Source organism: Scyliorhinus torazame, chromosome 10 (genome assembly GCF_047496885.1).
Source record: "Scyliorhinus torazame isolate Kashiwa2021f chromosome 10, sScyTor2.1, whole genome shotgun sequence".
NCBI lineage: Eukaryota > Metazoa > Chordata > Chondrichthyes > Carcharhiniformes > Scyliorhinidae > Scyliorhinus > Scyliorhinus torazame.
The window spans coordinates 81860423-81884871 of record NC_092716.1 but is presented as its reverse complement, the minus strand read 5'-3'; the positions used below and the strand labels follow the sequence as shown (position 1 = coordinate 81884871).

Below are 24449 nucleotides of genomic sequence, written 5' to 3'. Positions count from 1 at the left end.
TTTTCTAGCTGAAAATATAAAAGAAAAATTAGTCATGGCCGACACATGCACATAGTCTGCGGGGAACTGTAATTCTCAGCCTCCAAAGGCTCGATTTTCACACTGCGGGTGTACCTACACCATATGGCCTGCAGCGATTCAAGAAGGTTCACCATCACCTTCTCAAAGACAATTACGTAAGGGAAGTAAATGCAAGCCTAGCCAGTGACGCCCACATTCCGTGAAAGAATATATTAAAAATTGAGGCTGGGAATCCTGCGGTGAGTAACTCTCCTCTTTACTCCCGAAAACCTGTCCAACATCTACAAATTGCAAGTCAGGAGCATAATGGAATACTTATAGAAGGCGAGTTCATAAAATTCAACTAGTGCAGAAAGAGGCCACTCGGCCCATTGGGTCTGCACCGACCAGACAAAGCCCAAAATGATTCTATTAATCCTCTTAAAAAAGGACCGGAGGATGAAAATTGGGAGGCACTGGAATACAAATAAATAAAAATCATGGTAGGACCGCCATCTTAACTGTCTGCACCCTCCCAGCCAGCGACAGCGGTAGCGCATCCCATCTCCAAAACTCGCCCCTCATCTGCTCGACCAACCTGGACAAGTTCAGCTTGTGCAACCGGCCCCAGTTGCGCACCACTTGCATCTCTAGGTACCTAAAACTGTCCCCCACTAACCTAAACGGTAGCTCCCCCAGCCGACCCTCCTGACCTCTTGCCTGGACTACAAACATCTCGCTCTTTGTCATATTCAGTTTATATCCCGAAAACCGGCCAAAGTCGCCATGATCTCACCCCCCCCCCCCCCCCCGAACCAGCCCCTTCCAGCCCCTTGAAGCTCTGAGCAATTACCAGCGGCTCTGTAGCTAACGCAAACGGCAGTGAGGAGAGGGGGCATCCCTGTCTTGTCCCCCGGTGTAGTCTAAAATAGTCCGAGGTTGTCCTATTCGTCCTTACACTAGCCTCCGGGGCCTGGTACAGCAGCCTAACCCAGTCGATAAAGCCCCTACCGAACCCAAATCGTCCCAGCACCTCCCATAAATAATCCCACTCCACCCGGTCGAACGCCTTTTCCAGATCCATTGCCACAACTACCTCAACCTCCCTACTCGCCGGAGGCATCAAAATCACGTTGAGCAGCCTTCTTATATTGGCCACCAACTGCCTGCCTTTGACAAACCCGGTTTGATCCTCCATAATCACATCTGGCACACATTCTTCAATCCTGGAGGCCAAAACTTTGGCCAGCAACTTGGCATCCACATGAAGCAGGGAGATCAGCCTATATGAACCGCTTAGCTCTGGGTTCTTGTCCCGCTTCAATATTAACAAAATAGTGGCCTGTGACATTGTCGGGGGCAGCACCCCTCTATCCCTCGCCGCATTGAAAACCTTGACCAACAACGACCCTAATATTCCCGAGAATTTCTTGTAGAATACCCGTTTGGCCCCGTGGCCTTACCCGACTGCATTGCCTTCAAGCCCTCAGCTATTTCTTCGGCCCTGATCGGGGCCCCCAGCCCCTGTCCACCCTTGTGAAGGTCAGTCCATCCAAAAAGCGCCTCATCCCCTCGGGCCCATGGGGGGTTCCGAGCGATAGAACCTGCTGTAAAAGTCGCTGAACGCCCTGTTTAATTTAACCCAACCGAGTCCCCACCAGATTCCCATCCCCATCGAACATAGAACATAAAACATTACAGCGCAGTACAGGCCCTTTGGCCCTCGATGTTGCGCCGACCTGTATAGCCCTTCATCTGGAGCCTCCGCATATTGCCTATCCACCCTCAAAATCTCCCTCAACAATCTCTCCCTTTCTTTACCCTCTTGTTTCCCCTTATGGGCCCTTATGGAGATCAGCTCCCCTCTAACCACCGCCTTCAGCGCCTCGCAGACCACTCCCACCTGGACCTCTCCGTCATCATTAATCTCTAGGTACCTTTCAATACATCCCCTCACCCTTACACATATCCCCTCGTCCGCCAACAGTCCCATATCTAATCTCCAGAGTGGGCGCTGTTCCTTTTCCTCTCCTACTTCCAGATCTACCCAATGTGGGGCATGATCTGAAATGGCTATAGCCGAATACTCCGTTCCTGCCACCTTCGGGGTCAGCGCCCTTCCCAGGACAAAGAAATCTATCCGGGAGTACACTTTGTGGACATGGGAGAAGAAGGAAAACTCTTTACTCCTCGGTCTAGTAAATCTCCAGGGATCCACTCCTCCCATTTGCTCCATAAAGCCCTTAAGCACCTTGGCCGCTGCCGGCCTCCTCCCGGTCCTAGATCTGGACCGGTCCAGCCCTGGGTCCAGCACCGTGTTCAAGTCCCCCCCCCCCCCCCCCCCATATTACCAACTTTCCCATCTCCAGGTCCGGGATGCGCCCCAACATACGCTTCATAAAGTTCGCGTCATCCCAGTTTGGGGCATATACATTCACCAGCACCACCGCCTCACCTTGCAGTCTGCCACTCACTATCATGTATCTACCCCCACTGTCCGCCACTATGGTCTTCGCCTCAAACAATACCCGTTTCCCCACCAGTATTGCCACCCCTCTATTTTTCGCATCCAAGCCCGAGTGGAATACCTGTCCCACCCATCCTTTTCTTAATCTGACCTGATCCGCCAGTTTCAGGTGCGTCTCCTGAAGCATGACCATGTCTGCCTTTAGCTTCTTTAGGTGCGCAAGTACCCTTGCCCTCTTAATCGGCCCATTCAACCCTCTCGCGTTCCACGTGATCAACCGGGTTGGGGGGCTCTTTTACCCCCCCCCCCCCCCCCCCCCCCCCCTCGTCGACTAGCCATCCCCTTTTTTAGACCAGCTCCTCACCCGGTTCCCACGCACCAACTTATCCCCCCGACGGCGCCCTCCCGTCCCGAACATCCCATCCCGTAACAGCTCCCCCTTCCCCTTAGCAGCAGCAACCCAGTTAACCCCCCCTCCCCCCTGCTAGATCCCTCTCTAGCTTAGTTGCTCCCCCCATATTGCTTCCGGAAGTCAGCAAACTCTGGCTGACCTCTGCTTCCCCCGTTTATCCTTAGCCTCCCATTATGTGAGGCCCCCTCCTTCCTGCACCCCCTTTTCCCGCCACAATTTCCATAGCACGGGAACAAAGCCCGCGCTTCCCTCTGGCCCCGCCCCTGATGGCGCAGTTCCCTCTCTCCTTCCCCCTCCCCTTCCCCACCGGCGCCCACATTTCTTTGTGTGTCCCCCCTTCGAGGGGAAAGAAAATTTTCCCCCATCTGATTCACAGTCCCTTGCCACCACCTCACTACTTCATTTCAAACACTCTCCAATCTAGTCCAACTTCTCCTCTTCAATAAATGTCCACGCCTCTTCTGCCGTCTCAAAGTGGTGTTTACCCTGGTGTGTAACCCCCAGTCTTGCCGGCTGCAACATTCCGAACTTCATTTTCCTCTTGTGGAGCACCGCCTTGGCCCGATTGAAACTCGCCCTCCTTCTCGCCACCTCCGCACTCCAATCCTGATACACGCGTGATCACCGCGTTCTCCCACCTGCTGCTCCGTGTCTTTTTCGCCCCTCTCAGGACCATCTCCCTGTCCTTGTAGCGGTGGAACCTCACCACTATCGCTCGAGGTATTTCTCCTGCTTTTGGTCTTCTCACGAGGACTCCATACGCTCCCTCCACTTCCAGGGGGCCCGTCGGGGCCTCAGCTCCCATTTAAGGTATGGAGCATCGTGCTCACATACGTCCCAACGTCCGCTCCCTCTGCCCCTTCGGGAAGACCCAAGATTCTTAAGTTCTTCCTCCTCGAGCTATTTTCCAGGGCTTCCAGTCTCTCCATACACCTCTTATGCAGTGCCTTATGCGTCTCCGTCTTCACCACCAAGCCCTGTATCCCGTCCTCATTTTCGGCAGCTTTTGCCTTCACTCCACGGAGCTCCAGCTCTTGGGTCTTCTGCGCCTCCTTTAACCCCTCAATCGCCTGCAGCATCGGCGCCAGCACCTCCTTCTTGAACTCCTCCACACATCGCCGGAGGAACTCCTGCTGTTCCAGGCCCAATACCAACTGGCCTCCCTCCGCCGCCATCTTGCTTCTCACTTCCCTTCTTTGCCGCTGCTCCAGAGGATCCTCCGCAATCTGGCCACTATTATCTCTTCTGTCCATTCACATCCGGGGGGACTCCCTTCTATGTCGCCTCACAGTGGGTTCAGCCTTCGAAAATCTCCGTTGGGGCTCCCGATAAGAGCCCAAAAGTCCGTTAAAACGGGAGGTGCCGAAACGTGCGACTTAGCTGGTCATCGCCGCAACCGGAAGTCCGCATACTTCTTATCTAACTGAAGGATCTCCTCAACCAGTCGGTCCGTCTCTGCCCTATCTGTCCTGTCCCTATGAGCCCGGATCAAAATCAGCTCCCCTCTCACCACTGCTTTCAGCGCCACCCAGACCACCGCTGCTGAGACTTCCACCGTGTCATTGAGCTGCAGGTAGTTCTGCATGCACTTCCTCACCCTCTCGCACACCGTCTCCTCTGCCAACAGGCCCACGTCCAATCTCCATTGCGGGCGCTGGAAGCTCTCCTCACTAACCTGCAGTTCCACCCAGTGTGGGGCATGATCCGAAATAGTGATGGCTGAGTACCCCGTGACCACCACCCCCGCCAGCAAATCCCTGCTCAGAATGAAAAAATCAATCCGGGAGTAAACCTTATGTCCATGCGAATAAAAAGAAACCCCCCCCCCTCCCCGTCGGCTGCCTAAACCTCCATGGGTCGACCCCCCCCCATCTGCTCCATGAACCCTATCCGTTCCTTTGCTATTGCTGGCACCCTCCCCGTTCTTGAACACGACCGGTCCAGGCCAGGGTCGATGACCATATTAAAATCCCCTCCCATCACCAACTTGTGCGAGTCAAGGTCAGGTATCTTCCCCAGTACCCTCTTTATGAATTCTACATCGTCCCAGTTTGGCGCGTTCACGTTAACCAAGTCTACCTGCCTCCCCTCCAGCTTACCGCTCACCATGACATAACGGCCCCCCCCGTCCGAGACTTTACTACCCGCCTGGAATTGCACCCGATGATTGATTAAAATTGCCACCCCTCTAGTCTTGGTGTCCAGCCCCGAATGAAAGACCTGACTGACCCAACACCTTCCTTAGCCTGACTTGATCCGCCACTCTCGGGTGTGTCTCCTGCAACATCACCACATCTGCGTTCAGAGCCCTCAGATGTGCGAACACACGTGCCCTCTTGACCGGCCCATTCAGCCCTCTAACATTCCAGGTGATCAGCCTGGTCGAGGGGCACCGCGCCCCCCCCCCCCCCCCACCCCCGCCGATCAGCCATCCCCTTTCCTGGGCCCACCCCCAGCTCATGCGCCGCGCCTCCATCGGCCCGCCTCTTGGCAGCCCCCACCCCCGACCTCCTCTCTGTCCCAAAATCTAAGTCCCTCCCTCGTCAGCAGAGTAACTCCTCCTCCTCCCCCCCCCCCCCCCCCCCCCCCCCCCCCAGCAACACCACCCTGTAACCTAACCCCTGCCATATATTGAACATATACACACCCCCCACTGTGCTTCCGTAGACTAGCTCGCCCAGCTAGCCTGGTGACCCTCACCTCTGGCGCCAAGAAGTCTCCCACCTATTGTTCCCTACTCTTCCCCCCCCCCCCCCCCCCCCCCGCCACCCATCGAAACCACTTCCCTCCTAAGACCGAAACCGAACAATCACCCAATTACCATACGAGGCAACCCAAAATGATAAACCCACAAAGAACCCCCCAATCGTGCAAATCAAAGTAATAAAGAAGTAAAAAGCCCCCACCAGCCATCCCCACCAAAACACCGAAAACCCATAGAAACCAAATAACTTACTTCCCCATCTTTACCCAAACTTAAAAGCAGAAGAAAAATGGCAGTCAAAATGTATAAACATCACTCGGAAAAGTTACAACTTAAAACAAATAGTTCTCAGTTCAGCACCAGCCCTTTCTTCTTGGCAAAGTCCATCGTGTCTTCGGACGACTCGAAATAATGGTGCTGGTCCTCGTGCGTAACCCACAGACGTGCCAAGAAAAGCAACCCAAATTTCACCACCTTCTTAAACAGGATCTCCTTCATTTGCTTGAAGTCTGCCCTCCTTCTGTTCACCTCCACACTCGGGTCCTGATAGACACGCAATATGCTATTGTCCCATTTGCAGCTCCTAGCACGCTTAGCCCACTGGAGGACACACTCCTTCTCCAAAAATCTGTGGAACCGGACCACCCTTAGGGGAGGTCCCCCGACCGGGGTTTCCTCGCCATTGCGCTGTATGCCCTGTCCACCTCCAACAGTCGGGGAAAAGCCCCCTCCCCCAGAAGCTTCTGGAACATACTCGCCACAAACGTGCCAGCATCTGCCCCTTCAGGGAGACTGACAATTCTTAAGTTCTGCCGGCGAGCTCTGTTCTCCAGATCTTCCACCTTCTCCAGCAGCCTCTTTTGCTGATCCTTCAGCATCCCCACCTCCAGCTCGACCACCGTTTGGAGGTCCGCCAGTGCTTTCTCCAACTTCTGAATCGTCCGATCCTGGGCATCCAACGTGTGCTCCAGCCGATCGATCGACTCCTTTATTGGGTCAAGACAGTCCCGTTTCTGTCAGGCAAAGCCCTCTTGGATGACCTGCATCAGCTCCTCCGTCGATGGCTGGGCTGTCGCAGCAGGGGTCCGAACATCAGCCATGTTGTCTTCAGCTGCCACCTCCACCCAGCCCTTGCTTATCCTTTATTTCTTCCTTTTCGGTCTCTTGGGGTTCTCCGTTCCATGCACCACTGTGTGGATCCAGAAGCTAATCGTCTGCGCCTTCAAAGCCAAAACTCAAAACCACGAAAAAGTCAGGGGAAAAGGTCCAAAAGTCCGGCCAGAGCGGGAGCCACCAAATGTGAGACTTACTCCCTCATAGCCGCCACCAGACTCCCATTACCTGGTCTTTAAGCAGTCATGATATCTCTGTGCTCTTTTTGATAGTGGTTCCATTATTTTTGTGGCTCTTTAGAATTGAGCATTGTAATTTGGCAAAGGTCTTCAGTTTTTGTTTGTGTTGTGGTTGGGGGGGTGGGGGAAGTTGAAAAGTGCATTAGAAGCTGGAATAGGGCGCAAATGTTTTGATACCTGCAGCAGCTTTGAGTGAAGTGTTGATGCATTAAAGTAGCTATTGGGATTTCATCATCTAAGCCGATGCAAACTGAATAAAGGGATTTTGTCATGTTTCAGAATAAAGTCTCTCACACATTCAAAGCATAATCTGCAATCTGTCAAACTGCCAGTATTTTTAAAATGGTCCTCCTACTGTTGCAGTTTTAACAAGGGAGAAACCGTTTGTTCCAACATTATTTATATAAGTGATCGAAGCAGATTTTGAAGGCTGCAGTAAATTGTTATGGTAATTTTATTGCAGTAGAGTATCTGTCTGAATTCATAGAATCATAGAATTTACAGTGCAGTGAATTGCTGTGCAATTCTAAATAATCGAGATCTTGAGACATGGTGGTGGCTCTCAATCATTCTTTTGCTATTTTCCACTGAATTTGGTTTGTTAAAGCTGTTAATAAAACACAGCTTAACAGGCTGGTATTTTGTACAAAATGTCTACTTCAACGGCTATGCAAGTGGGGATTATTGGACTTGGTCTCTTTTGGTAATGACATTGGATTCAAACTGGTTTATGGCTGTAGACTGAAGAACACACGAGCAAACTGTGAACCCTGCTCCACCATTCAATATGATCATGGCTGAGCTTGCACTTCAACTCCACCTATCCACCGCTTCCTGTAATCCTTGATTCCCTGAGAGATCAAAAAGGTGTCTATCTCCCCCTTAAATAGGTTCAATAGCATCCGCAACCCTTTTGAGGTAAAAAAAAATTCCAAAAATTAACAACCCTTTGAGTGAAGAAATTTCTCCTTATCTGTATCCTAAAGGATTGTTCTCCTTATCCTGAGACTACCCCTTCCATGTTTTAGATTTCCCAGCCAGAGGAAACCACCCCTCGGTATCTACCCTGTCAAGCCCCTCCAGAATATTGTATATTTTCTTTTTGTAAAATATTTTATTAAGGCATTTGTGATTTTATAACAGTAACAGTAAACCATATACAAACAACTATAAACATAGTGCAATGATCCTCTACCTCCCTCACAGGTCCCACCTTCCTAAAACAGTAATCTAGACTAACCCGCCCTCCCCCTTCTGCTGACAGTTAATTTTCTCTGAGGAAGTCGGCAAACGGCTGCCACCTCCGGACGAACCCTGCCATTGACCCTCTTAGGGCGAACCTGATTTCCTCAAGACTGAGAAAGCCAGCCGTATCATTGACCCAGGTCTCTGATTTTGGGGGCTTTGAGTCACTCCATGCCAGCAGTATCCGTCTCCGGGCTACCAGGGAGGCAAAGGCCAAGGCGTCAGCCTCTCCCGCCCCCTGGATTCCCGGGTCCTCTGACACTCCGAAAATCACCACCCCTGGACTCGGTGCCACCCTTGTTTTTAACACCGTGGACATGACGTCTGCAAGCCCCTGCCAGAATCCCCTAAGCTTTGAACATGCCCAAAACATGTGGACATGGTTCGCTGGCCCTCCCGCACACCTTGCACACCTGTCTTCTATCCCCAAAAACATTCTCATCCGGGCCATCGTCATGTGTGCCCAGTGAATGACCTTAAATTGTATCAGGCTGAGCCTGACCTAATATGTGGACGTGTTGACCCTGCTTCACGCATCCGCCCAGAGACCTGCCTCTATCTCTCCTCCTAACTCCTCCTCCCATTTGTGCTTTAGCTCCTCTCACTGCGTTTCCGCTGACTCCATAAGTTCTTTACAGATATCTGAGACCTTCCCCTCTCCCACCCATGCTCTAGAAATTAGCCTATCTTGTATCCCCCGTGGCGGGAGGAGCGGGAAGGTTGGAACCTGCCTTCGCAAAAAGCCCCGAACTTGAAGATATCTAAACCCATTCCCTCCCGTCAACTCAAACTTCTCATCTAACTCCCCCAAACCGGGGAAGCTCCCATCTATAAACAAATCTCCCATCCTCCCGATCCCTGCTCTCTGCAATCCCCAAAACCCTCCATCTAGTCTCCCTGGGGAAAACCGATGGTTGCTACAGATTGGAGTCCAAACCGATGCTGCCTCCGCTCTCAAATGTTTCCTCCACTGCCCCCCAGACTCTCAGGGCAGCCACTACCACCGGGCTTATGGAGTACCTAGCTGGCGAGAATGGCAAAGGTGCTGTGATCAATGCTCCTAAACTGAGGCCTTAGAAGATGCTGCCTCTACTCGCTCCCACACCGACCCTTCCCCCACTACCCACTTCCTAATCATGGCTATATTTGCCGCCCAGTAATAGTTGCTAAAGTTCGGCAGCGCCAGCCCATCCTCCCTCCAGCCACGCTCCCGCATCACCTTCACTCATAGAACATAGAACAATACAGCGCAGCACAGGCCCTTCGGCCCACGATGTTGCACCGAAACAAAAGCCATCTAACCTACACTATGCCACTATCATCCATATGTTTATCCAATAAACGTTTAAATGCCCTCAATGTTGGCGAGTTCACTACTGTAGCAGGTAGGGCATTCCACGGCCTCACTACTCTTTGCGTAAAGAACCTACCTCTGACCTCTGTCCTATATCTATTACCCCTCAGTTTAAAGTTATGTCCCCTCATGCCAGCCATTTCCATCCGCGGGAGAAGGCTCTCACTGTCCACCCTATCCAACCCCCTAATCATTTTGTATGCCTCTATTAAGTCCCTCTTAACCTTCTTCTCTCCAACGAAAACAACCTCCAGTCCATCAGCCTTTCCTCGTAAGATTTTCCCTCCATACCAGGCAACATCCTGGTAAATCTCCTCTGCACCTGCTCCAAAGCCTCCACGTCCTTCCTATAATGCGGTGACCAGAACTGTACGCAATACTCCAAATGCGGCCGTACCAGAGTTCTGTACAGCTGCAACATGACCTCCTGACTCCGGAACTCAATCCCTCTACCAATAAAGGCCAACACTCCATAGGCCTTCTTCACCACCCTATCAACCTGGGTGGCAACTTTCAGGGATCTATGTACATGGACACCTAGATCCCTCTGCTCATCCACACTTTCAAGAACTTTTCCATTAGCCAAATATTCCACATTCCTGTTATTCCTTCCAAAGTGAATCACCTCACACTTCTCTACATTAAACTCCATTTGCCACCTCTCAGCCCAGCTCTGCAGCTTATCTATATCCCTCTGTAACCTGCTACTTCCTTCCACACTATCGACAACACCACCGACTTTAGTATCGTCTGCAAATTTACTCACCCACCCTTCTGCGCCTTCCTCTAGGTCATTGATAAAAATGACAAACAGCAACGGTCCCAGAACAGATCCTTGTGGTACTCCACTTGTGACTGAACTCCATTCTGAACATTTCCCATCAACCACCACCCTCTGTCTTCTTTCAGCTAGCCAATTTCTGATCCACATCTCTAAATCACCCTCAATCCCCAGCCTCCGTATTTTCTGCAATAGCCTACAGTGGGGAACCTTATCAAACGCTTTGCTGAAATCCATATACACCACATCAACTGCTCTACCCTCGTCTACCTGTTCAGTCACCTTCTCAAAGAACTCGATAAGGTTTGTGAGGCATGACCTACCCTTCACAAAGCCATGCTGACTATCCCTGATCATATTATTCCTATCTAGATGATTATAAATCTTGTCTCTTATAATCCCCTCCAAGACTTTACCCACTACAGACGTGAGGCTCACCGGTCTATAGTTGCCGGGGTTGTCTCTGCTCCCCTTTTTGAACAAAGGGACCACATTTGCTATCCTCCAGTCCTCTGGCACTATTCCTGTAGCCAATGATGACATAAAAATCAAAGCCAATGGTCCAGCAATCTCTTCCCTGGCCTCCCAGAGAATCCTAGGATAAATCCCATCTGGTCCCGGGGACTTATCTATTTTCAGCCTGTCCAGAATTGCCAACACCTCTTCCCTACGTACCTCAATGCCATCTAATCTATTTACCTGGAGCTCAGCATTCTCCTCCACAACATTATCTTTTTCCTGAGTGAATACTGACGAAAAATATTCATTTAGTATCTCGCCTATCTCTTCAGACTCTACACACAACTTCCCATCCCTGTCCTTGACTGGTCCTACTCTTTCCCTAGTCATTCGCTTATTCCTGACATACCTATAGAAAGCTTTTGGGTTTTCCTTGATCCTTCCTGCCAAACCCCAAACTCGCAGGGTTTTACCCACCTGCACAAAACCAGAGATCACCTTATTTACCTGCTTGAAAAAGGCCTTTGGGATAAAGATGGTGAGGCACTGAAAAACAAACGGGAATCTCGGGAGGAGCGTCATTTTCACTGTCTGTACCCTCCCCGCCAGTGATAACGGGAGCATACCCCACCTTCGGAAGCCCTCTTTCATTTGTTCCACTAACCAGGTCAAGTTTAGTTTATGTACCAGCCCCCAGTCTCGTGCCACCTGGATCCCTAAATACTGGAAGCTTCCTCCCACCACTCTGAACGGCAGCTCTCCCAGTCGCCACTCCTGCCCCCTTGCCTGGATTGCAAACATCTCGCATTTCCCCATGTTCAATTTGTACCCCGGAAAACTGCCAAATTCCCCTAAAATCCTCATGTTCTCTCCCATCCCTTCTAACCGGTCAGAAACATACAGGAACAGGTCGTCGGCGTATAACAAGATCCTGTGTTCCACCCCACCCCGGACTAGCCGCTGGAAGCTCTTAACGCCATAGCCAGTGGCTGAGCAACGGAGAGAGGGGCAACCCTGCCTAGTCCCCCGGTGCAGTCTAAAATAGTCCGACGCCAGTCGGTTTGTTCGAACATTTGCCTCTGGTGCCTGGTACAGCAGCCTGACCCAGTCGATGAAACCCCCACCAAACCCGAACCACCCCAACACCTCCCACAGATAGTTCCATTCCACCTGGTAAAAGGCCTTCCCCGTGTCCATTGCAACCACTACCTCCACCTCCTTTCTCTCTGGGGCCATCATGATTACATTCAAGAGCCTTCTAACGTTGGCCATTATCTGTTCTATACTTGAGGACAAGATTTTTGCTAACAGTTTCGCATCAGCATTCAACAGGGAGATCAGCTTGTAAGACCCGCACAGCTCAGGGGCCTTCTCCCGCTTCAGGATCAGTGAGATTGAGGCCTGTGACATTGTAGGGGGAAGAACACCGCACTCCCTTGCCTCGTTAAACATCCTCACCAACAATGGGCCCAGCATCTCAAGAGAACATTTTATAAAACTCCACTGGGTAATTATCTGGTCCCAGGGCCTTGCCTGACTGCATGGCCTTCAGTCCATCTGCTATTTCTTCAATCCCTATCGTGGCTCCCAGCCCTTCTACCAACCCTTCTTCCACCTTCGGGAACTCCAGCCCTCCCAGAAATTGCCTAATTTCTTCCACTCCCGCTGGGGGTTCCAACTCGTATAGCCTGCTGTAGAATTCCTTAAACACCCTGTTAACCCCTGCTGGGTCCAAAATTGTGTTTCCCCCCTCTGTCCTTCACTCTCCCAATCTCCCTAGCAGCCTCACTTTTCCTGAGCTGGTGTGCCAGCATTCTACTAGCCTTCTATCCATACTCGTATATCACCCCCCTCGCCTTCCTCAACTGCTCCACCGCCTTCCCCGTAGATAACAAGCCAAATGCACCTGTAGCCTCCATCGTTCCTTCAGTAATGCTACCTCCGTGGCCTCCGCATACCTCCTGCCTACCTGAAGTATTTCCCCGACCACCCTATCTGTCACTGCCCTCTCTTCCTTCTCCCTATGGGCCTGAATCAAAATCAGCTCCCTTCTGACCAGTGTGTCCCAAACCAGTGCTGCTGAGACCGCTCTCTCGTATTGTTAATCTCCAGGTAGTTCAGGATGGATTCCCTCACTGGCCCGCACACCCCCTCGTCCGCTAGCAGTCCCACATCCAATCTCCATTGCGGGCGCTGACCACCCTCCTTGCTCACCTGTAGGTCCACCCAATGTGGGGAATGGTCCGACACAGCAATCGCCGAATTCTCGGTGTCAACTACCCCCGCTAGTAAAGCCCTGTTCAAAATACAAAAAGTCGATCCGTGAGTATACTTTGTGTACATGTGAGAAGAAGGAGAACTCCTTCGCTCTTGGCCGTCCAAACCACCATGGGTCTGCCCTACCCATCTGCTCCATGAACCCCTTTAGTTCCTTTGCCATTGCCGGCACCCTGCCTGCCATTGAACTCGACCGGTCCAGCCTTGGGTCAATGACTGTACTGCAGTCGGCCCCCCTGCATGATCAGCTTGTGTGAATCCAGATACAGGATCTTCCCTAACATCCGTCTTACAAACTCCACATCATCCCAGTTTGGTGTGTAAACATTCACAAGCACCACCGGCAACCCTTCCAGCTTCCCGCTAACCATGATATATCTACAACTATTCTCCCCGCCTCAAATGACACCCGCTTATTAATCAGGATCGCGACCCTTCTAGTCTTAAGAGTCCAGCCCCAAGTGAAATATCTGCCCGACCCAGTCCTTCCTCAGTCTGGTCTGATCAATTACCCTCAGGTGTGTCTCCTGTAGTGTTACCACGTCCGCCTTCAATCCCCTCAGATGTGCGAACACGCAAGCCCTCTTCACCGGCCCATTCAGCCCTCTAACATTCCACGTGATCGGGCTTCCCCCGCCCCCCCCCCCCCCCCCACACTCTCGCCGATCAATCACTCGCCGATCAATCATCCCCCTTCCCAGGCCAGCCTCCAGCTCATGCCCCGTGCTCCCTCCGGCCCGCCCACGGGTAGCTTCTGTCCTTGACCTCCCATTTATCTCCAAGCAACCGCCCCTCCTCTGTCAGTAGAGCAATTTCCTCCCACCCCACCCCCGTTAACAGCACAATAAATGCAACCTCCTTCAACAACCCCCACTGCGCTTCTGTGAGCCAACCCACCCAGCTGGCTCGGTGACAACCCCCCCCCATCACCCCGCTCGGACATACCTATTCGAAAGGCACGTTTCCACCCAAACACATCCAAAGAAAAAACATCAAAGATTCACCCACCCTTCCCCCACCAATAGAAAGTTAACTCACAAAACTTAGCAACAGCCCAAAAACAAATTACAAAAAACATTTCTCATGTAGTGCAAAAGTAAGCACAATTTTAGCAGAATCCCTGCAACAAAGATCAGTCACCTCAGTCTCTACCTAGACCGTTGCTTTTCACAAAGTCCATTCTTCATCCGGCAACACTAAGTAAAATTGCCACTCTTCATAGGTGACCCATTAACGAGCTGGATAAAATAGACAAAACTTCACCTTCCCCTTGAAAAGGGTCGATTTCACTCGGTTGAAACCCGTTCTTCTTTGTTCTCTTGGCCAGGTCTGCACCCAGATCTTGGTAGATGCGCAAAATGTTATTCTCCCACTTATAGCTCCGTGTCTGCTTGGCCCAATGCAAAATCTGCTCCTTATCCAGGAATCTGTGCATTCGTACCACCATCGCCCTCGGTGGCTCATTTGCCCACGGTAACCTCGCAAGCGTTCTGTGCGCCCTGTCCACTTCCAGGGGTCTAGAAAACGACCTCTCGCCCCTTAACTTCTCAAGCATATTCGCCACATAAGCCCTTGCGTCCGTTCCCTCCGGGAGGCCAGCGATCCTCAAGTTCTGCTGGCGGGACCTATTCTCTAGGTTGTCCACCTGGTCTTGCAGCCTTTTCTGTTGCTCTTCCATCAGCCCCACCTACGCCTCCAGCGCAGTTAGGTGTTCCTCATGCTCAGCCACTGTTTCCTCCACCTTCTGGACCGCCCGACCTTGGGCTTCCCGAGTGATCGACTCCTTGATCAGGTCCAGGCAATCCTTTTTTTGCTTGGCAAAGCCCTCCTGAATAAACTCCCAGCTGGTCCGGTGTCCACTAGGCTGCCGAGCCAGTACTCTGCAGATCCGCCATGCTTTCCTTTGCTGCAGAATCTGCATCTGTCTGCTCAATTTGGTTCTTCCTTCCTTTATGTCCACTTCTGTACCGTGTCTCCATATACTGGGTGGGATTCCTCCTCCTCCATCTCATCAACCACTGGCCCCTCAACAAAACTCCGAAAAAGGTCCCAAAAATCCGTCACGAGCGCGAGCCACCAAATGTGTGACCTACTCCCTCATGGCCGCCACCGGAAGTCCGAATATTGTATATTTCAATGAGATCATCCGTCATTCTTCTAAACTTTACAAAATATATTAATACACGGGTTGGACATGTGGCCCCTCAAGCCTGCTCCACCAATTAACTAAATCATGGCTGATCATCTCCTTCACCATCATCTTCCCTCACTAGCCCCGTATCTCTTGATGCCATTGGTATCGACAAATCTATCTCAGTAAAATTAAGCTCAGTAAAATTTGCCTTTTACGTGAAATAGACCCCAAATTTTCTCACTTTTTAAAGTTTATTTGTATGTCATTAAAGTGGGAATGTTAGTAATCCCAGTAGTTAGGACTGCATATTTGAAACGTTATAACTACAACCAGTAAGCGATTGAGGGAATTGCTCTGTCTGGTAATACAAGGGAGTTGAATTAACTTAAACCATGGAATATTTTTAATGAACAAAAATAATTGTTATTAAGTGGGAAAAGTGTGCTCGCAAGTTATTGAAAAATGATATTACCTATACCTACCAGCTTGAGCAGCAATTGTGCTTCAGTACATGACTTGTAGAACCTGTTTCAATAATTTTGCAGTCATCAATATATGTTATTTAGATGGGCGACAGAAATATCTGTAACTTTTTTTCTTATCCCTCCTGAATAGGACATATTCGTAGATCAAGAGTTGAGCAAGTCTCCGGACATAGTGAAAGACTCCGAGAAGCCCAAAGCACCTGGAAAAGTCAAAATCACAAAGGTGTTTGATTTTGCCGGAGAAGAAGTGAAGTAAGTGGTTTTGAGTTGGCAGGGTTCAAGCATCTCTATTCTGGGCAAAAATGTGTAATTTAACAATTAAGCAGGCTTTTAAAAGTGAATTGTTCCTGTCCAGACGCTAGTTTTTAAAATGTTATTAACCAACTGATATCCTGTCTGGAATCCGAAACATGTGCTATGTTCTTTAGCCACTAACCTAGCCTGGCCCTGTAGTTTTTTTTAAATAGTTCTTGAGGTTGATCAGTTGCTTTTCAGTAAGATTGCCAGGGGTGCGTGTAAAGTTCAGAAGCAAAATAGAAAGTGTGTTTTTAAACCTTTTGAAGTGTAACGATATCTCAAAACATTAATATAAGTCGCGCCTTCCTCTTTTCAAAGTCTGTGTTAGGAAAACAAAACAGTTTTAAAGGATTTATATTTGTATTGGTAAACATTAGAAATAAGGTACAGGTTTTAGTTGTGTGAAGGTGAAGAAGTCGGCAGTTGATTTCTGGTTCTGTCAGTTCCAGGATGGCATTACAATAGATGTCAGAATGATAACCTTGTAGGTGAATGAATATTGTGGAGAGAGATGTATGGCATGAGGCGGTGATAATTGATCTGTGGGAGGGCAGCAATACTTAAGCCAAAAGAGATGAATCCCTGAGGAGTGCGCAAGATGAGATGGTTGTCGGAAGTGGAGTGCAGGGCACCCAACAACAGGTCTGTGTACCTATCAAAAGATGCCAAATACTGCACAGAGCGAAGCCATGGGATCATGGAAGAGGAATTCTAATCTGGGTCAAGAGCAGGAAAGAAGGTACACTTTTGTGAAGTTAATCATCCCAACTCTTCTAAGAATTGAGTTATTAAAAATGAATAATATATTGTAGACATCAGAAATCAGAGTATAGCGCAAGTAAAGAAATCTAATAATAATCTTTATTAATGTCACAAGTAGGCTTACATTAATACTGCAATGAAATTACTGTGAAAATTCCCTCGTCGCCACACTCCGGCGCCTGTTCAGGTACACAGGGAGAGTTCAGAACATCCAATTCATCCACCAAGCGCGTCTTTCGGGATTTGTGATTTATTTGATATCAAATCTGTTAGGATCCCGACCGAGAACCCAACTATTTTCAATTTATAAAACTGAGATAATAATGCATTGCAGGAGTGATAGCACTGATCAATAGGTATTTTTTTAATGTTAAAACCAACTTAATCACGGAATTAACCACATTAGCAATAAAGAAATAACTTTACAGTTGACAGTTACAACAGTTCTTAAGTAAAAGAAGAAATCCTTCCTAAACCTGCCACTATATTCCAGTTAAGCAAACCAATATATATTAAATACCACTCATTAATAAACTTAGCAACCCGGGTTTTACTTGCTTTCTCTTTAAAGAATTTTTGGAGAAAGAATCTTCTGGGACCAAACTGAAGCACCTCTGTTCAGATTAAAGTTCTAGGACATACTGACTCTTTGGACATATCTGGCTCCTCCTATTAACTACCTCACCTGCACCAAAAGCATAAGACATTCTTTTGTCTCTTACAAGATGTCCTTTGATGTGTTTAACCAGGATCAAACACAATACCCTCCATAAATTACCTACACCCAGGGGTCCTTCAAACCTAAACAATATTCCATTTCTGGCTATCTGTAAATAAGTAAATGGTTCTCTAGATCTATCAGCAGAACACTTCACCTGCAAATCAATGATTACTTCACTTTTACCACACCTTAATCACCACTTTAGCAGTCATACTGTCTTGACCCAGGTTTTAATAACATTACTCCAAAATATGACTTTCTTCTATTCATCACAAACCATGTGAAACATCTTTGGATGCTCTTGGGGAATCCTGTTCCTTTTCAATGAGCAAAAGGCAGATGACCTTTATTATAAAACCAAATTACTGCAGATGAGTGAATCTGAAGCAAAAACAGAAAATTCTGGGCAATCTCAACAGGCCTGACAACATCTGGAGAGAGAATGAAGCTAAAGTTTTGGCCGGATGGCAAAGCTTTGACAAAGAATCATCCAGACTCCCATTCTCTCTTCACAGATGCTGTCGGACCTGCTGAGATTGTCCAGCATTTTTAGAAGATGACCTTCAACCCAAGTCATGAAGTTGGAATTTATTTTTACAAAATAATTTTGTTGTGTTATTAGAAAACCGACATAAACTCCAATTTTCTGGCACTATTGTAAGATATTCAAAAATTAATTATGATTTGTTACCACCAGAGGGTAGCAGCCATTTAATTTTACAGATTCTGTACTTGTTAAGAGAAAGGAAATTTGAACAGTGAGTGCTTTACATTTTTCAGTCTAATTGCCTAGCACACCATCAATAATTTGGAATTCATAAAAATGTGTAGTGGATTCTGATTAAAGTTGTGAGGCATCTTTAATCGGAATTCTGAGCAACTCTCAGCAGATTCACATGTGAGATCCTGGCCAGTAGGTACTCTGCCTATTTGTGTCTCTGGCTCTCTCTAATTCTTGTAAGAAAATGATTTGTCTTTACAGTCCAGCAGCTAGAAAAGGGAAGAAGCTCTCCTCAATGATTTCACACCAAAAGGACATGCTTGACGTCAAGTGTATGTGCAGGGCGTGTGACATGCTCACTGCTGCCGCTCTGGCCAGGAGACTGCATCCTGCCTCATTTCCATCTCATTGAAAAGGCAGCAGTGGCAACCATTCTCAATAAAAATGGTGCTTCTCCCATGATCGGGGCCATCGCTGGAACACAGAGACCCACACTCTGAAAACTCTGGTTGATATTGAGTTAATTGGCAGTCTATGCTACATACATTTTTCCACATTGTGGTTACTTTTTTGTTTGGAATGCAATAGATGGTACAAGCAGTGAATTAATTTTCCTACACCAACGCACTCGAACAGCAATGCTGCTGGCCGTCAACAGTCAAATGGCTGAAACGTAATTTAGCTGCACATATCCAAGGAAATGGCTTCCATCACCAAATCTAAAAAATGAAAGTGCAAGTGCTGGAAATCTGAAACAAGAACAATACTGCACAGCAGCCGGCTAAAGATTTTGAGTGGCACAAAGGGAAGAGTTCAACCTAATATGTTAACCTGTCCTTCCTCAGTAACCTGTCCTTCCTCGGTACAGGTGCTGACTGACCCACTGGATCTTTCCAACGTTTTGTGCTTGTTCTTTTGTCGCATGTGTTTGGCTGTGGTAATTAAATACTTACTGGTTGCCCTTCAGTTTGAATGGATTTCAGCTGAATGTGTAGTTGTGCTGCTGGCAGTGAGTGTTGGAGTGAGTTAACCACTTGTTAATTCACCAGTCACTGCCATTGACTTTGCACGGCAGTATTAATTTTCAAAAAGCAGAGTATTGCGGATGCTGGAAAGGTCTGTGCAGAGAGAAAGAGTGTGTAATTTAATCTCTAACTTTCCCACTTCTGATGAAAGATCAATCATGAAACAGTAATCTTAATTTTAGCTAATGTGTGGGGAAAATGCGATGATTGTCTTTGGTGCAGTAGCTGGTATTCAGAATGTTTTTTTTTCGTAAGCCATTCATCAAACATTCCTTTTGTGTAGATCTTGAGTAAAGAAGATCTCCTTTCCCCACCTTTTTCATCTCTACTAATAGAAATTATTTAGTACCTTCTTTCATGTCAATGGCACATCCAATTGATTGCATAAAATTCTCTTCCCTCTGGTTGTAAGATACCTGTGACAAATGGATGGAGCTGTTCTCCGATCACTTCCTTGACCATGTGGGCCCCAGTACTATTTCATGTTGACAAGTGCGATGAGAATAAGACCACAAGGATGGTTAAGAGTTGGTTGGGTAAGGAAAGAAGAGTCCCATTGGTACCGACCCACTTGACTTTGAGACTAAGGCATATTGCCAAATAAAAGTTGACTTTGTAATTGATGGTGTGTTGTATAAGTAAATGGCGGGGTGAGATAATGAATGGATTTTAAAAAAAAAAAAAGTATTTTATTGCAAATGTGTTTTTTTAAAAACAGCAACACTTGCAACAACACACTCCACAACCTCACAAATGATAGTTTGTAGAATTTTTACCCCTGTTTACCCCCTACACTTGTAGAATTTTTACCCCTGTTTACCCCCTACACTTGTAGAATTTTTACCCCTGTTTACCCCCTACACTCCCCTACCCCGCGCGATACTGAATGGATTTAAACAAAAGGGACGAGATTTTTAAATTTGACCAGGGACGAAGATAACTTTTAACTGATTGAGTGGAACTTGGTGTATATTGGAATATGGCTAGCAAAGTTTTGCACTACCGAAGTATTCTTTTAAAAGTACTTTCCAAATCTTTAGCATTTTAACATTTTACAAAACAAAAACATTACGCCCCCAATTACACCCCCTGCACCAACCCCCCCCCCCCCCCCAACATGAAATGTTGACGAAATGTTAAATAAACAAACCCCATCTCTTGTGGAACCCCTCATTTGCCCCCCTTAGGGCAAATTTCACCATCTCAAGTTGTAAGAACTCCATTAGATCCCCAGCCATACCGAGGCACAGGGTGGAGAAGCTGACCTCCACCCCAACAGAACCCGCCTGAGAGCGATCAACAAGGTGAAGGCGAAAACATCTGTCCCCGCTCCCATCTGCATCTCCGACAGGTGCTGACATCCTGAATATGACGACCCCCAGGAGACCTGGCTCCAAATCCATATGCAGGATCGCCGACATGATGCTGAAAAACGACCCCCAAAACTTCTCCAATTTCGGGCAGGACCAGAACTTGTGCACATGATTAGCCGGGCCCCTCCGACATGGTTCGCAAGTCTCCTCCATCCCCTCAAACTGCCAGTTCATCCTTGATTTAATCAAATACACCCTGTGCACCACCTTCAACTGTATTAACCTCAGTCTTGTGCACAAGGTTGAGGCATTCACCCTCTGCAGCACCTCACACCACAAACCCTCCTCCGGTGTCATCCCCAACTCCTCCTCCCACTTGGCCGTAACCCACTCCATGGACACTTTATCCTGCACCAAAATTCTCCCATAGATCGCCGACATGACCCCACCCTCCAACCCCATTACTGGCAGGACCTCCACCAGCAGCGAGGAGGCAGGCGCTATCGGAAAGGTCAGAAATACCTTTCCAGCAAAGTCCCTCACTTGCATATTCCTAAAACCCTCCTCACTGGAAAATCCAAACCTCCCCCTCAACTTCTCCAAGCTTGTGAACCGCCCCTCTGAAAACAAGTCCTTAATCTCTCTTTTTTCCCCCCCCCCCTCTCTCTATCTCTATCTCTCTCTCTCTCTACCCATCCCCAAAACCTCGCCTCTATTCTCCCCGGCTCAAATCCATGGTTCCTTCGGATCGGCCCTGCTACCAACTTTAAGTGCTGCTGAAATTGTCTCCAAATCTTCAACATGGCAACCCCCACTGGACTTTCCCAATACTTCTCTGGGACAAGCGGAAGTGGTGCCGTTGCCAGCGGCCGCATCCCCGACCCCCTACAAGAACCCACCTCCATGTACACTCATAAAGCCTCTGCCTCCCTACTCCAGCCCTGCATCTTCTCCGTGCTCTCCCAGTAATAATACAAGAAGTTCGGAAGCCCCCCCCCCCCAAACTGCAGGCCCTCTGAAGTGCCGCCTTCCTTATCCTGTCCATCTTCCCTGCCCAAACAAACAACTAAATGAACCTGGCCACCCCCTTAAAAAACAATTTCGGCAAAAAGACCGGCAGGCCTGATATAAGAATAAAAACCACAACAAAATGTTCATCTTAACTGCCTACACCCGACCTCTGACATGAAGTATATTGAGCCGGAGAGCATTGCAGTAGTTGGGTTTAGAAGTGACAAAGACGGGCATGAGTTTAGTAGCAAATGGACAGAAACAGATTTTTTGTTTTAATTTAGCATGGCCAATCCACCTATCTGCACATCTTTGGGTTGTGGGGGCGAAACCCACACTAACACTGGGAGAATGTGCAAGCTCCATACGGACAGTGACCCAGGGCCAGCATCAAACCTGGGACCTCGTCGTCGTGACTGCACCCACTGCACCACTGTGCTGCCCTTGAATGAAACAGATGGAGGCAATTGATGTTAGAGGTGGAAGTAGGTGGTCTTTGTGATGGCATGAGGTGGGTTATAAATGAAGGTGATGTGAACAATTTTAGAGTTGTGGCCCATTGTTATCAACCTCTGCTGGAAATGAGGTTTCCAACATAATAAGATTTGCAAAAGAAAATCATTACATTTACATATAGTCAAACACTTTTTGTATTTAAAATATACTCCAGCATTATGTTGCGTTTATGCGAGATCTGGAGATTGATTACAGTGGAGTCCCAGATCGAACACTGTCAGCTGAAGAAGGTCAATGAAGTCAACAACTAAAATTCTCTGTCCAGTTCTGTCTACAACTTATTATTTTTATGATTGATGACAAAGCTGACAATACAGAGCCAGCAGGATTTGCTATTTGTCAGCCTCTTGGCTGAGGGGCTGAAGACTAGAATGGACCTATTAACACAGTGTTAAAATCATTTCAATGTGTATAACACGAACAATGTGATGGAGGGCATGAACCGATTGGGTAACTTATTTTTTTAAAACCATGCTGTTTGAAATACTCTTTATGGCAAGTTTCTCTGCAGCTTGACGGAGGTTATTTCGACCTTCTATTCTGCTCCACCTTCTCCACCCCCCCACCCCCCCGCAATCTCCCAGTATATAATATATAATTCCTCACATTGCTACCCCTCTTCAGCTCTGAAGAAGAGTCATATGGACTCTGTTTCTCTGTCCACAGCTGCTACCAGACCTGCTGAGTTTATCCAACATTTTCTGTTTTTATTTCGGATTTCCAGCATCCGCAGTATTTTGCTTTCATTTTAGAAGTTATTTGGTGGTATTTGGCAGATACAGCATGTTACATGGAAAGAAGTGAAGTTTTGAATTTAGGCATTGTTTAAATTTTAGATATTGTTGCAATTTCTTCTCCCTTTTGCGAAAGAACAGCAAAGAGAATGGGAGCATTTGTTTCAAGTCTGGCGGGAGCTGCTGAATGCAAGTCTTGAATTGAAACGCATTCATTTAAGTAGAACATTTCAGTAAGATCGAGTATTGTGTTCGAGGTATTTGGTGAAGAGGAAACGTGGATTTGTTTTACTTTTAATTTCAGTTGTATATTTCTTGATACTTGTTAATTGGATTGTCTTCCAATTTGATATTGTAAGCAAGAATTATTCTTGAAAGGAGATGTAATTTTTATTTGAATGATTGTACTTTGTATCAACAGCCATGAAGGAAACTTGGAAGGAGCGATTAGGCAAATATCAATACTTAATTTGGAGGTTTTTTTTAAACTTTATGCAATGCAAGTCCAATAAAGGTGGAGTCCTCTGTCTTTTGCCAGTTTGAAATTGTAGCTGGCAACGATGTTTTGGCCTCCCTGAAATCACTCTGGCTGAATATAGCTTGTTAACTCCTGGCCCTAATTGAGAGAGTGAGAAACAGACAAGCTTGCAACCGATTAACCTCTGACTCATGAGTGACTTTGTGGAAGATCTATTTGAGATCTTAAAATGTTATCGTGCCCAAGGGATTGGGGATCCACAATTATTCCCATTGCAGATTTCTTGGAGATTGAATGCAGGTTTCACTGTCAAGTCATTTCATACTTGCCAATAAAACAAACATTTCGACTAGATGGCACTTTGGGGATTCCCATTTCTCTACTGGCTATTCTGAATAGCAGCAGAATACAAATGTTTACTGTGATTTGATTTGATTTATTATTGTCACATGTATTAGTATACAGTGAAAAGTATTGTTTCTTGCATGCTATACAGACAACGCATACCATACAGAGGGAAGGAAGGAGAGACTACAGAATGTAATATTACAGTCATAGCTAGGGTGTAGAGAAAAGATCAACTTAATACGAGGTAGGTCCATTCAAAAGTCTGATGGAAGCAGGGAAGAAGCTGTTCTTGAGTTGGTTGGTATGTGACCTCCGGTTGGTATGTGACCTCAAACCTTTGTATCTTTTTCCTGACGGAAGAAGGTGGAAGAGAGTATGTCCGGGGTGCATGGGGTCCTGAATTATGCTGGTTGCCTTTCCGAGGCAGTGGGAATTATAGACAGACAGATTGCTGGACTAGGAACTGTTTTAAGTTATGGCTTCCTGGGCTGTCAATGCCAAGAGTTGCCTGACACTCAATCTGCCAGGTGGCTAATTGACCTGTCCTTGCTTTCATCAAACATCATTTGCATTTTATCTTCCAAAGGTGGTACTTTTTCAGTGTATTAGTACTGAGGGATAGTAACCAAAAGCCTCTTTTGCCTTTTATCCTACCAATCTGGGATGGTTTTCAGCTCGGGTCACAGATGAAAGGCTAGCCTTGGTTTTGTCCTAATGTAAGCTTAGAATTAACAAATCGAGGAATAAAGTAAAGTTACCTACCTTTCATGTGCTTTTAATCCTTTGAAGTTTTTTGTTCACTTATAATTTTGACTCCTTCCCATTATTTCCTCAAGTGACTGGATTTTGCATT

The 24449-nt window shown here is 47.6% G+C and overlaps 1 protein-coding gene across 2 annotated transcripts in view; it reads left to right on the top strand.

Annotated features, from left to right (window-relative positions):
* The window catches only part of cfdp1 (craniofacial development protein 1), a 256567-nt gene that overhangs the window by 24376 nt on the left and 207742 nt on the right, over positions 1-24449 (top strand). For both annotated transcript variants that reach the window (XM_072518304.1, XM_072518303.1), the window contains exon 4: positions 15801-15922. In XM_072518304.1, coding sequence (XP_072374405.1) covers positions 15801-15922 — 122 coding nt within the window. The remainder of the gene's footprint in view (positions 1-15800; positions 15923-24449) is intronic.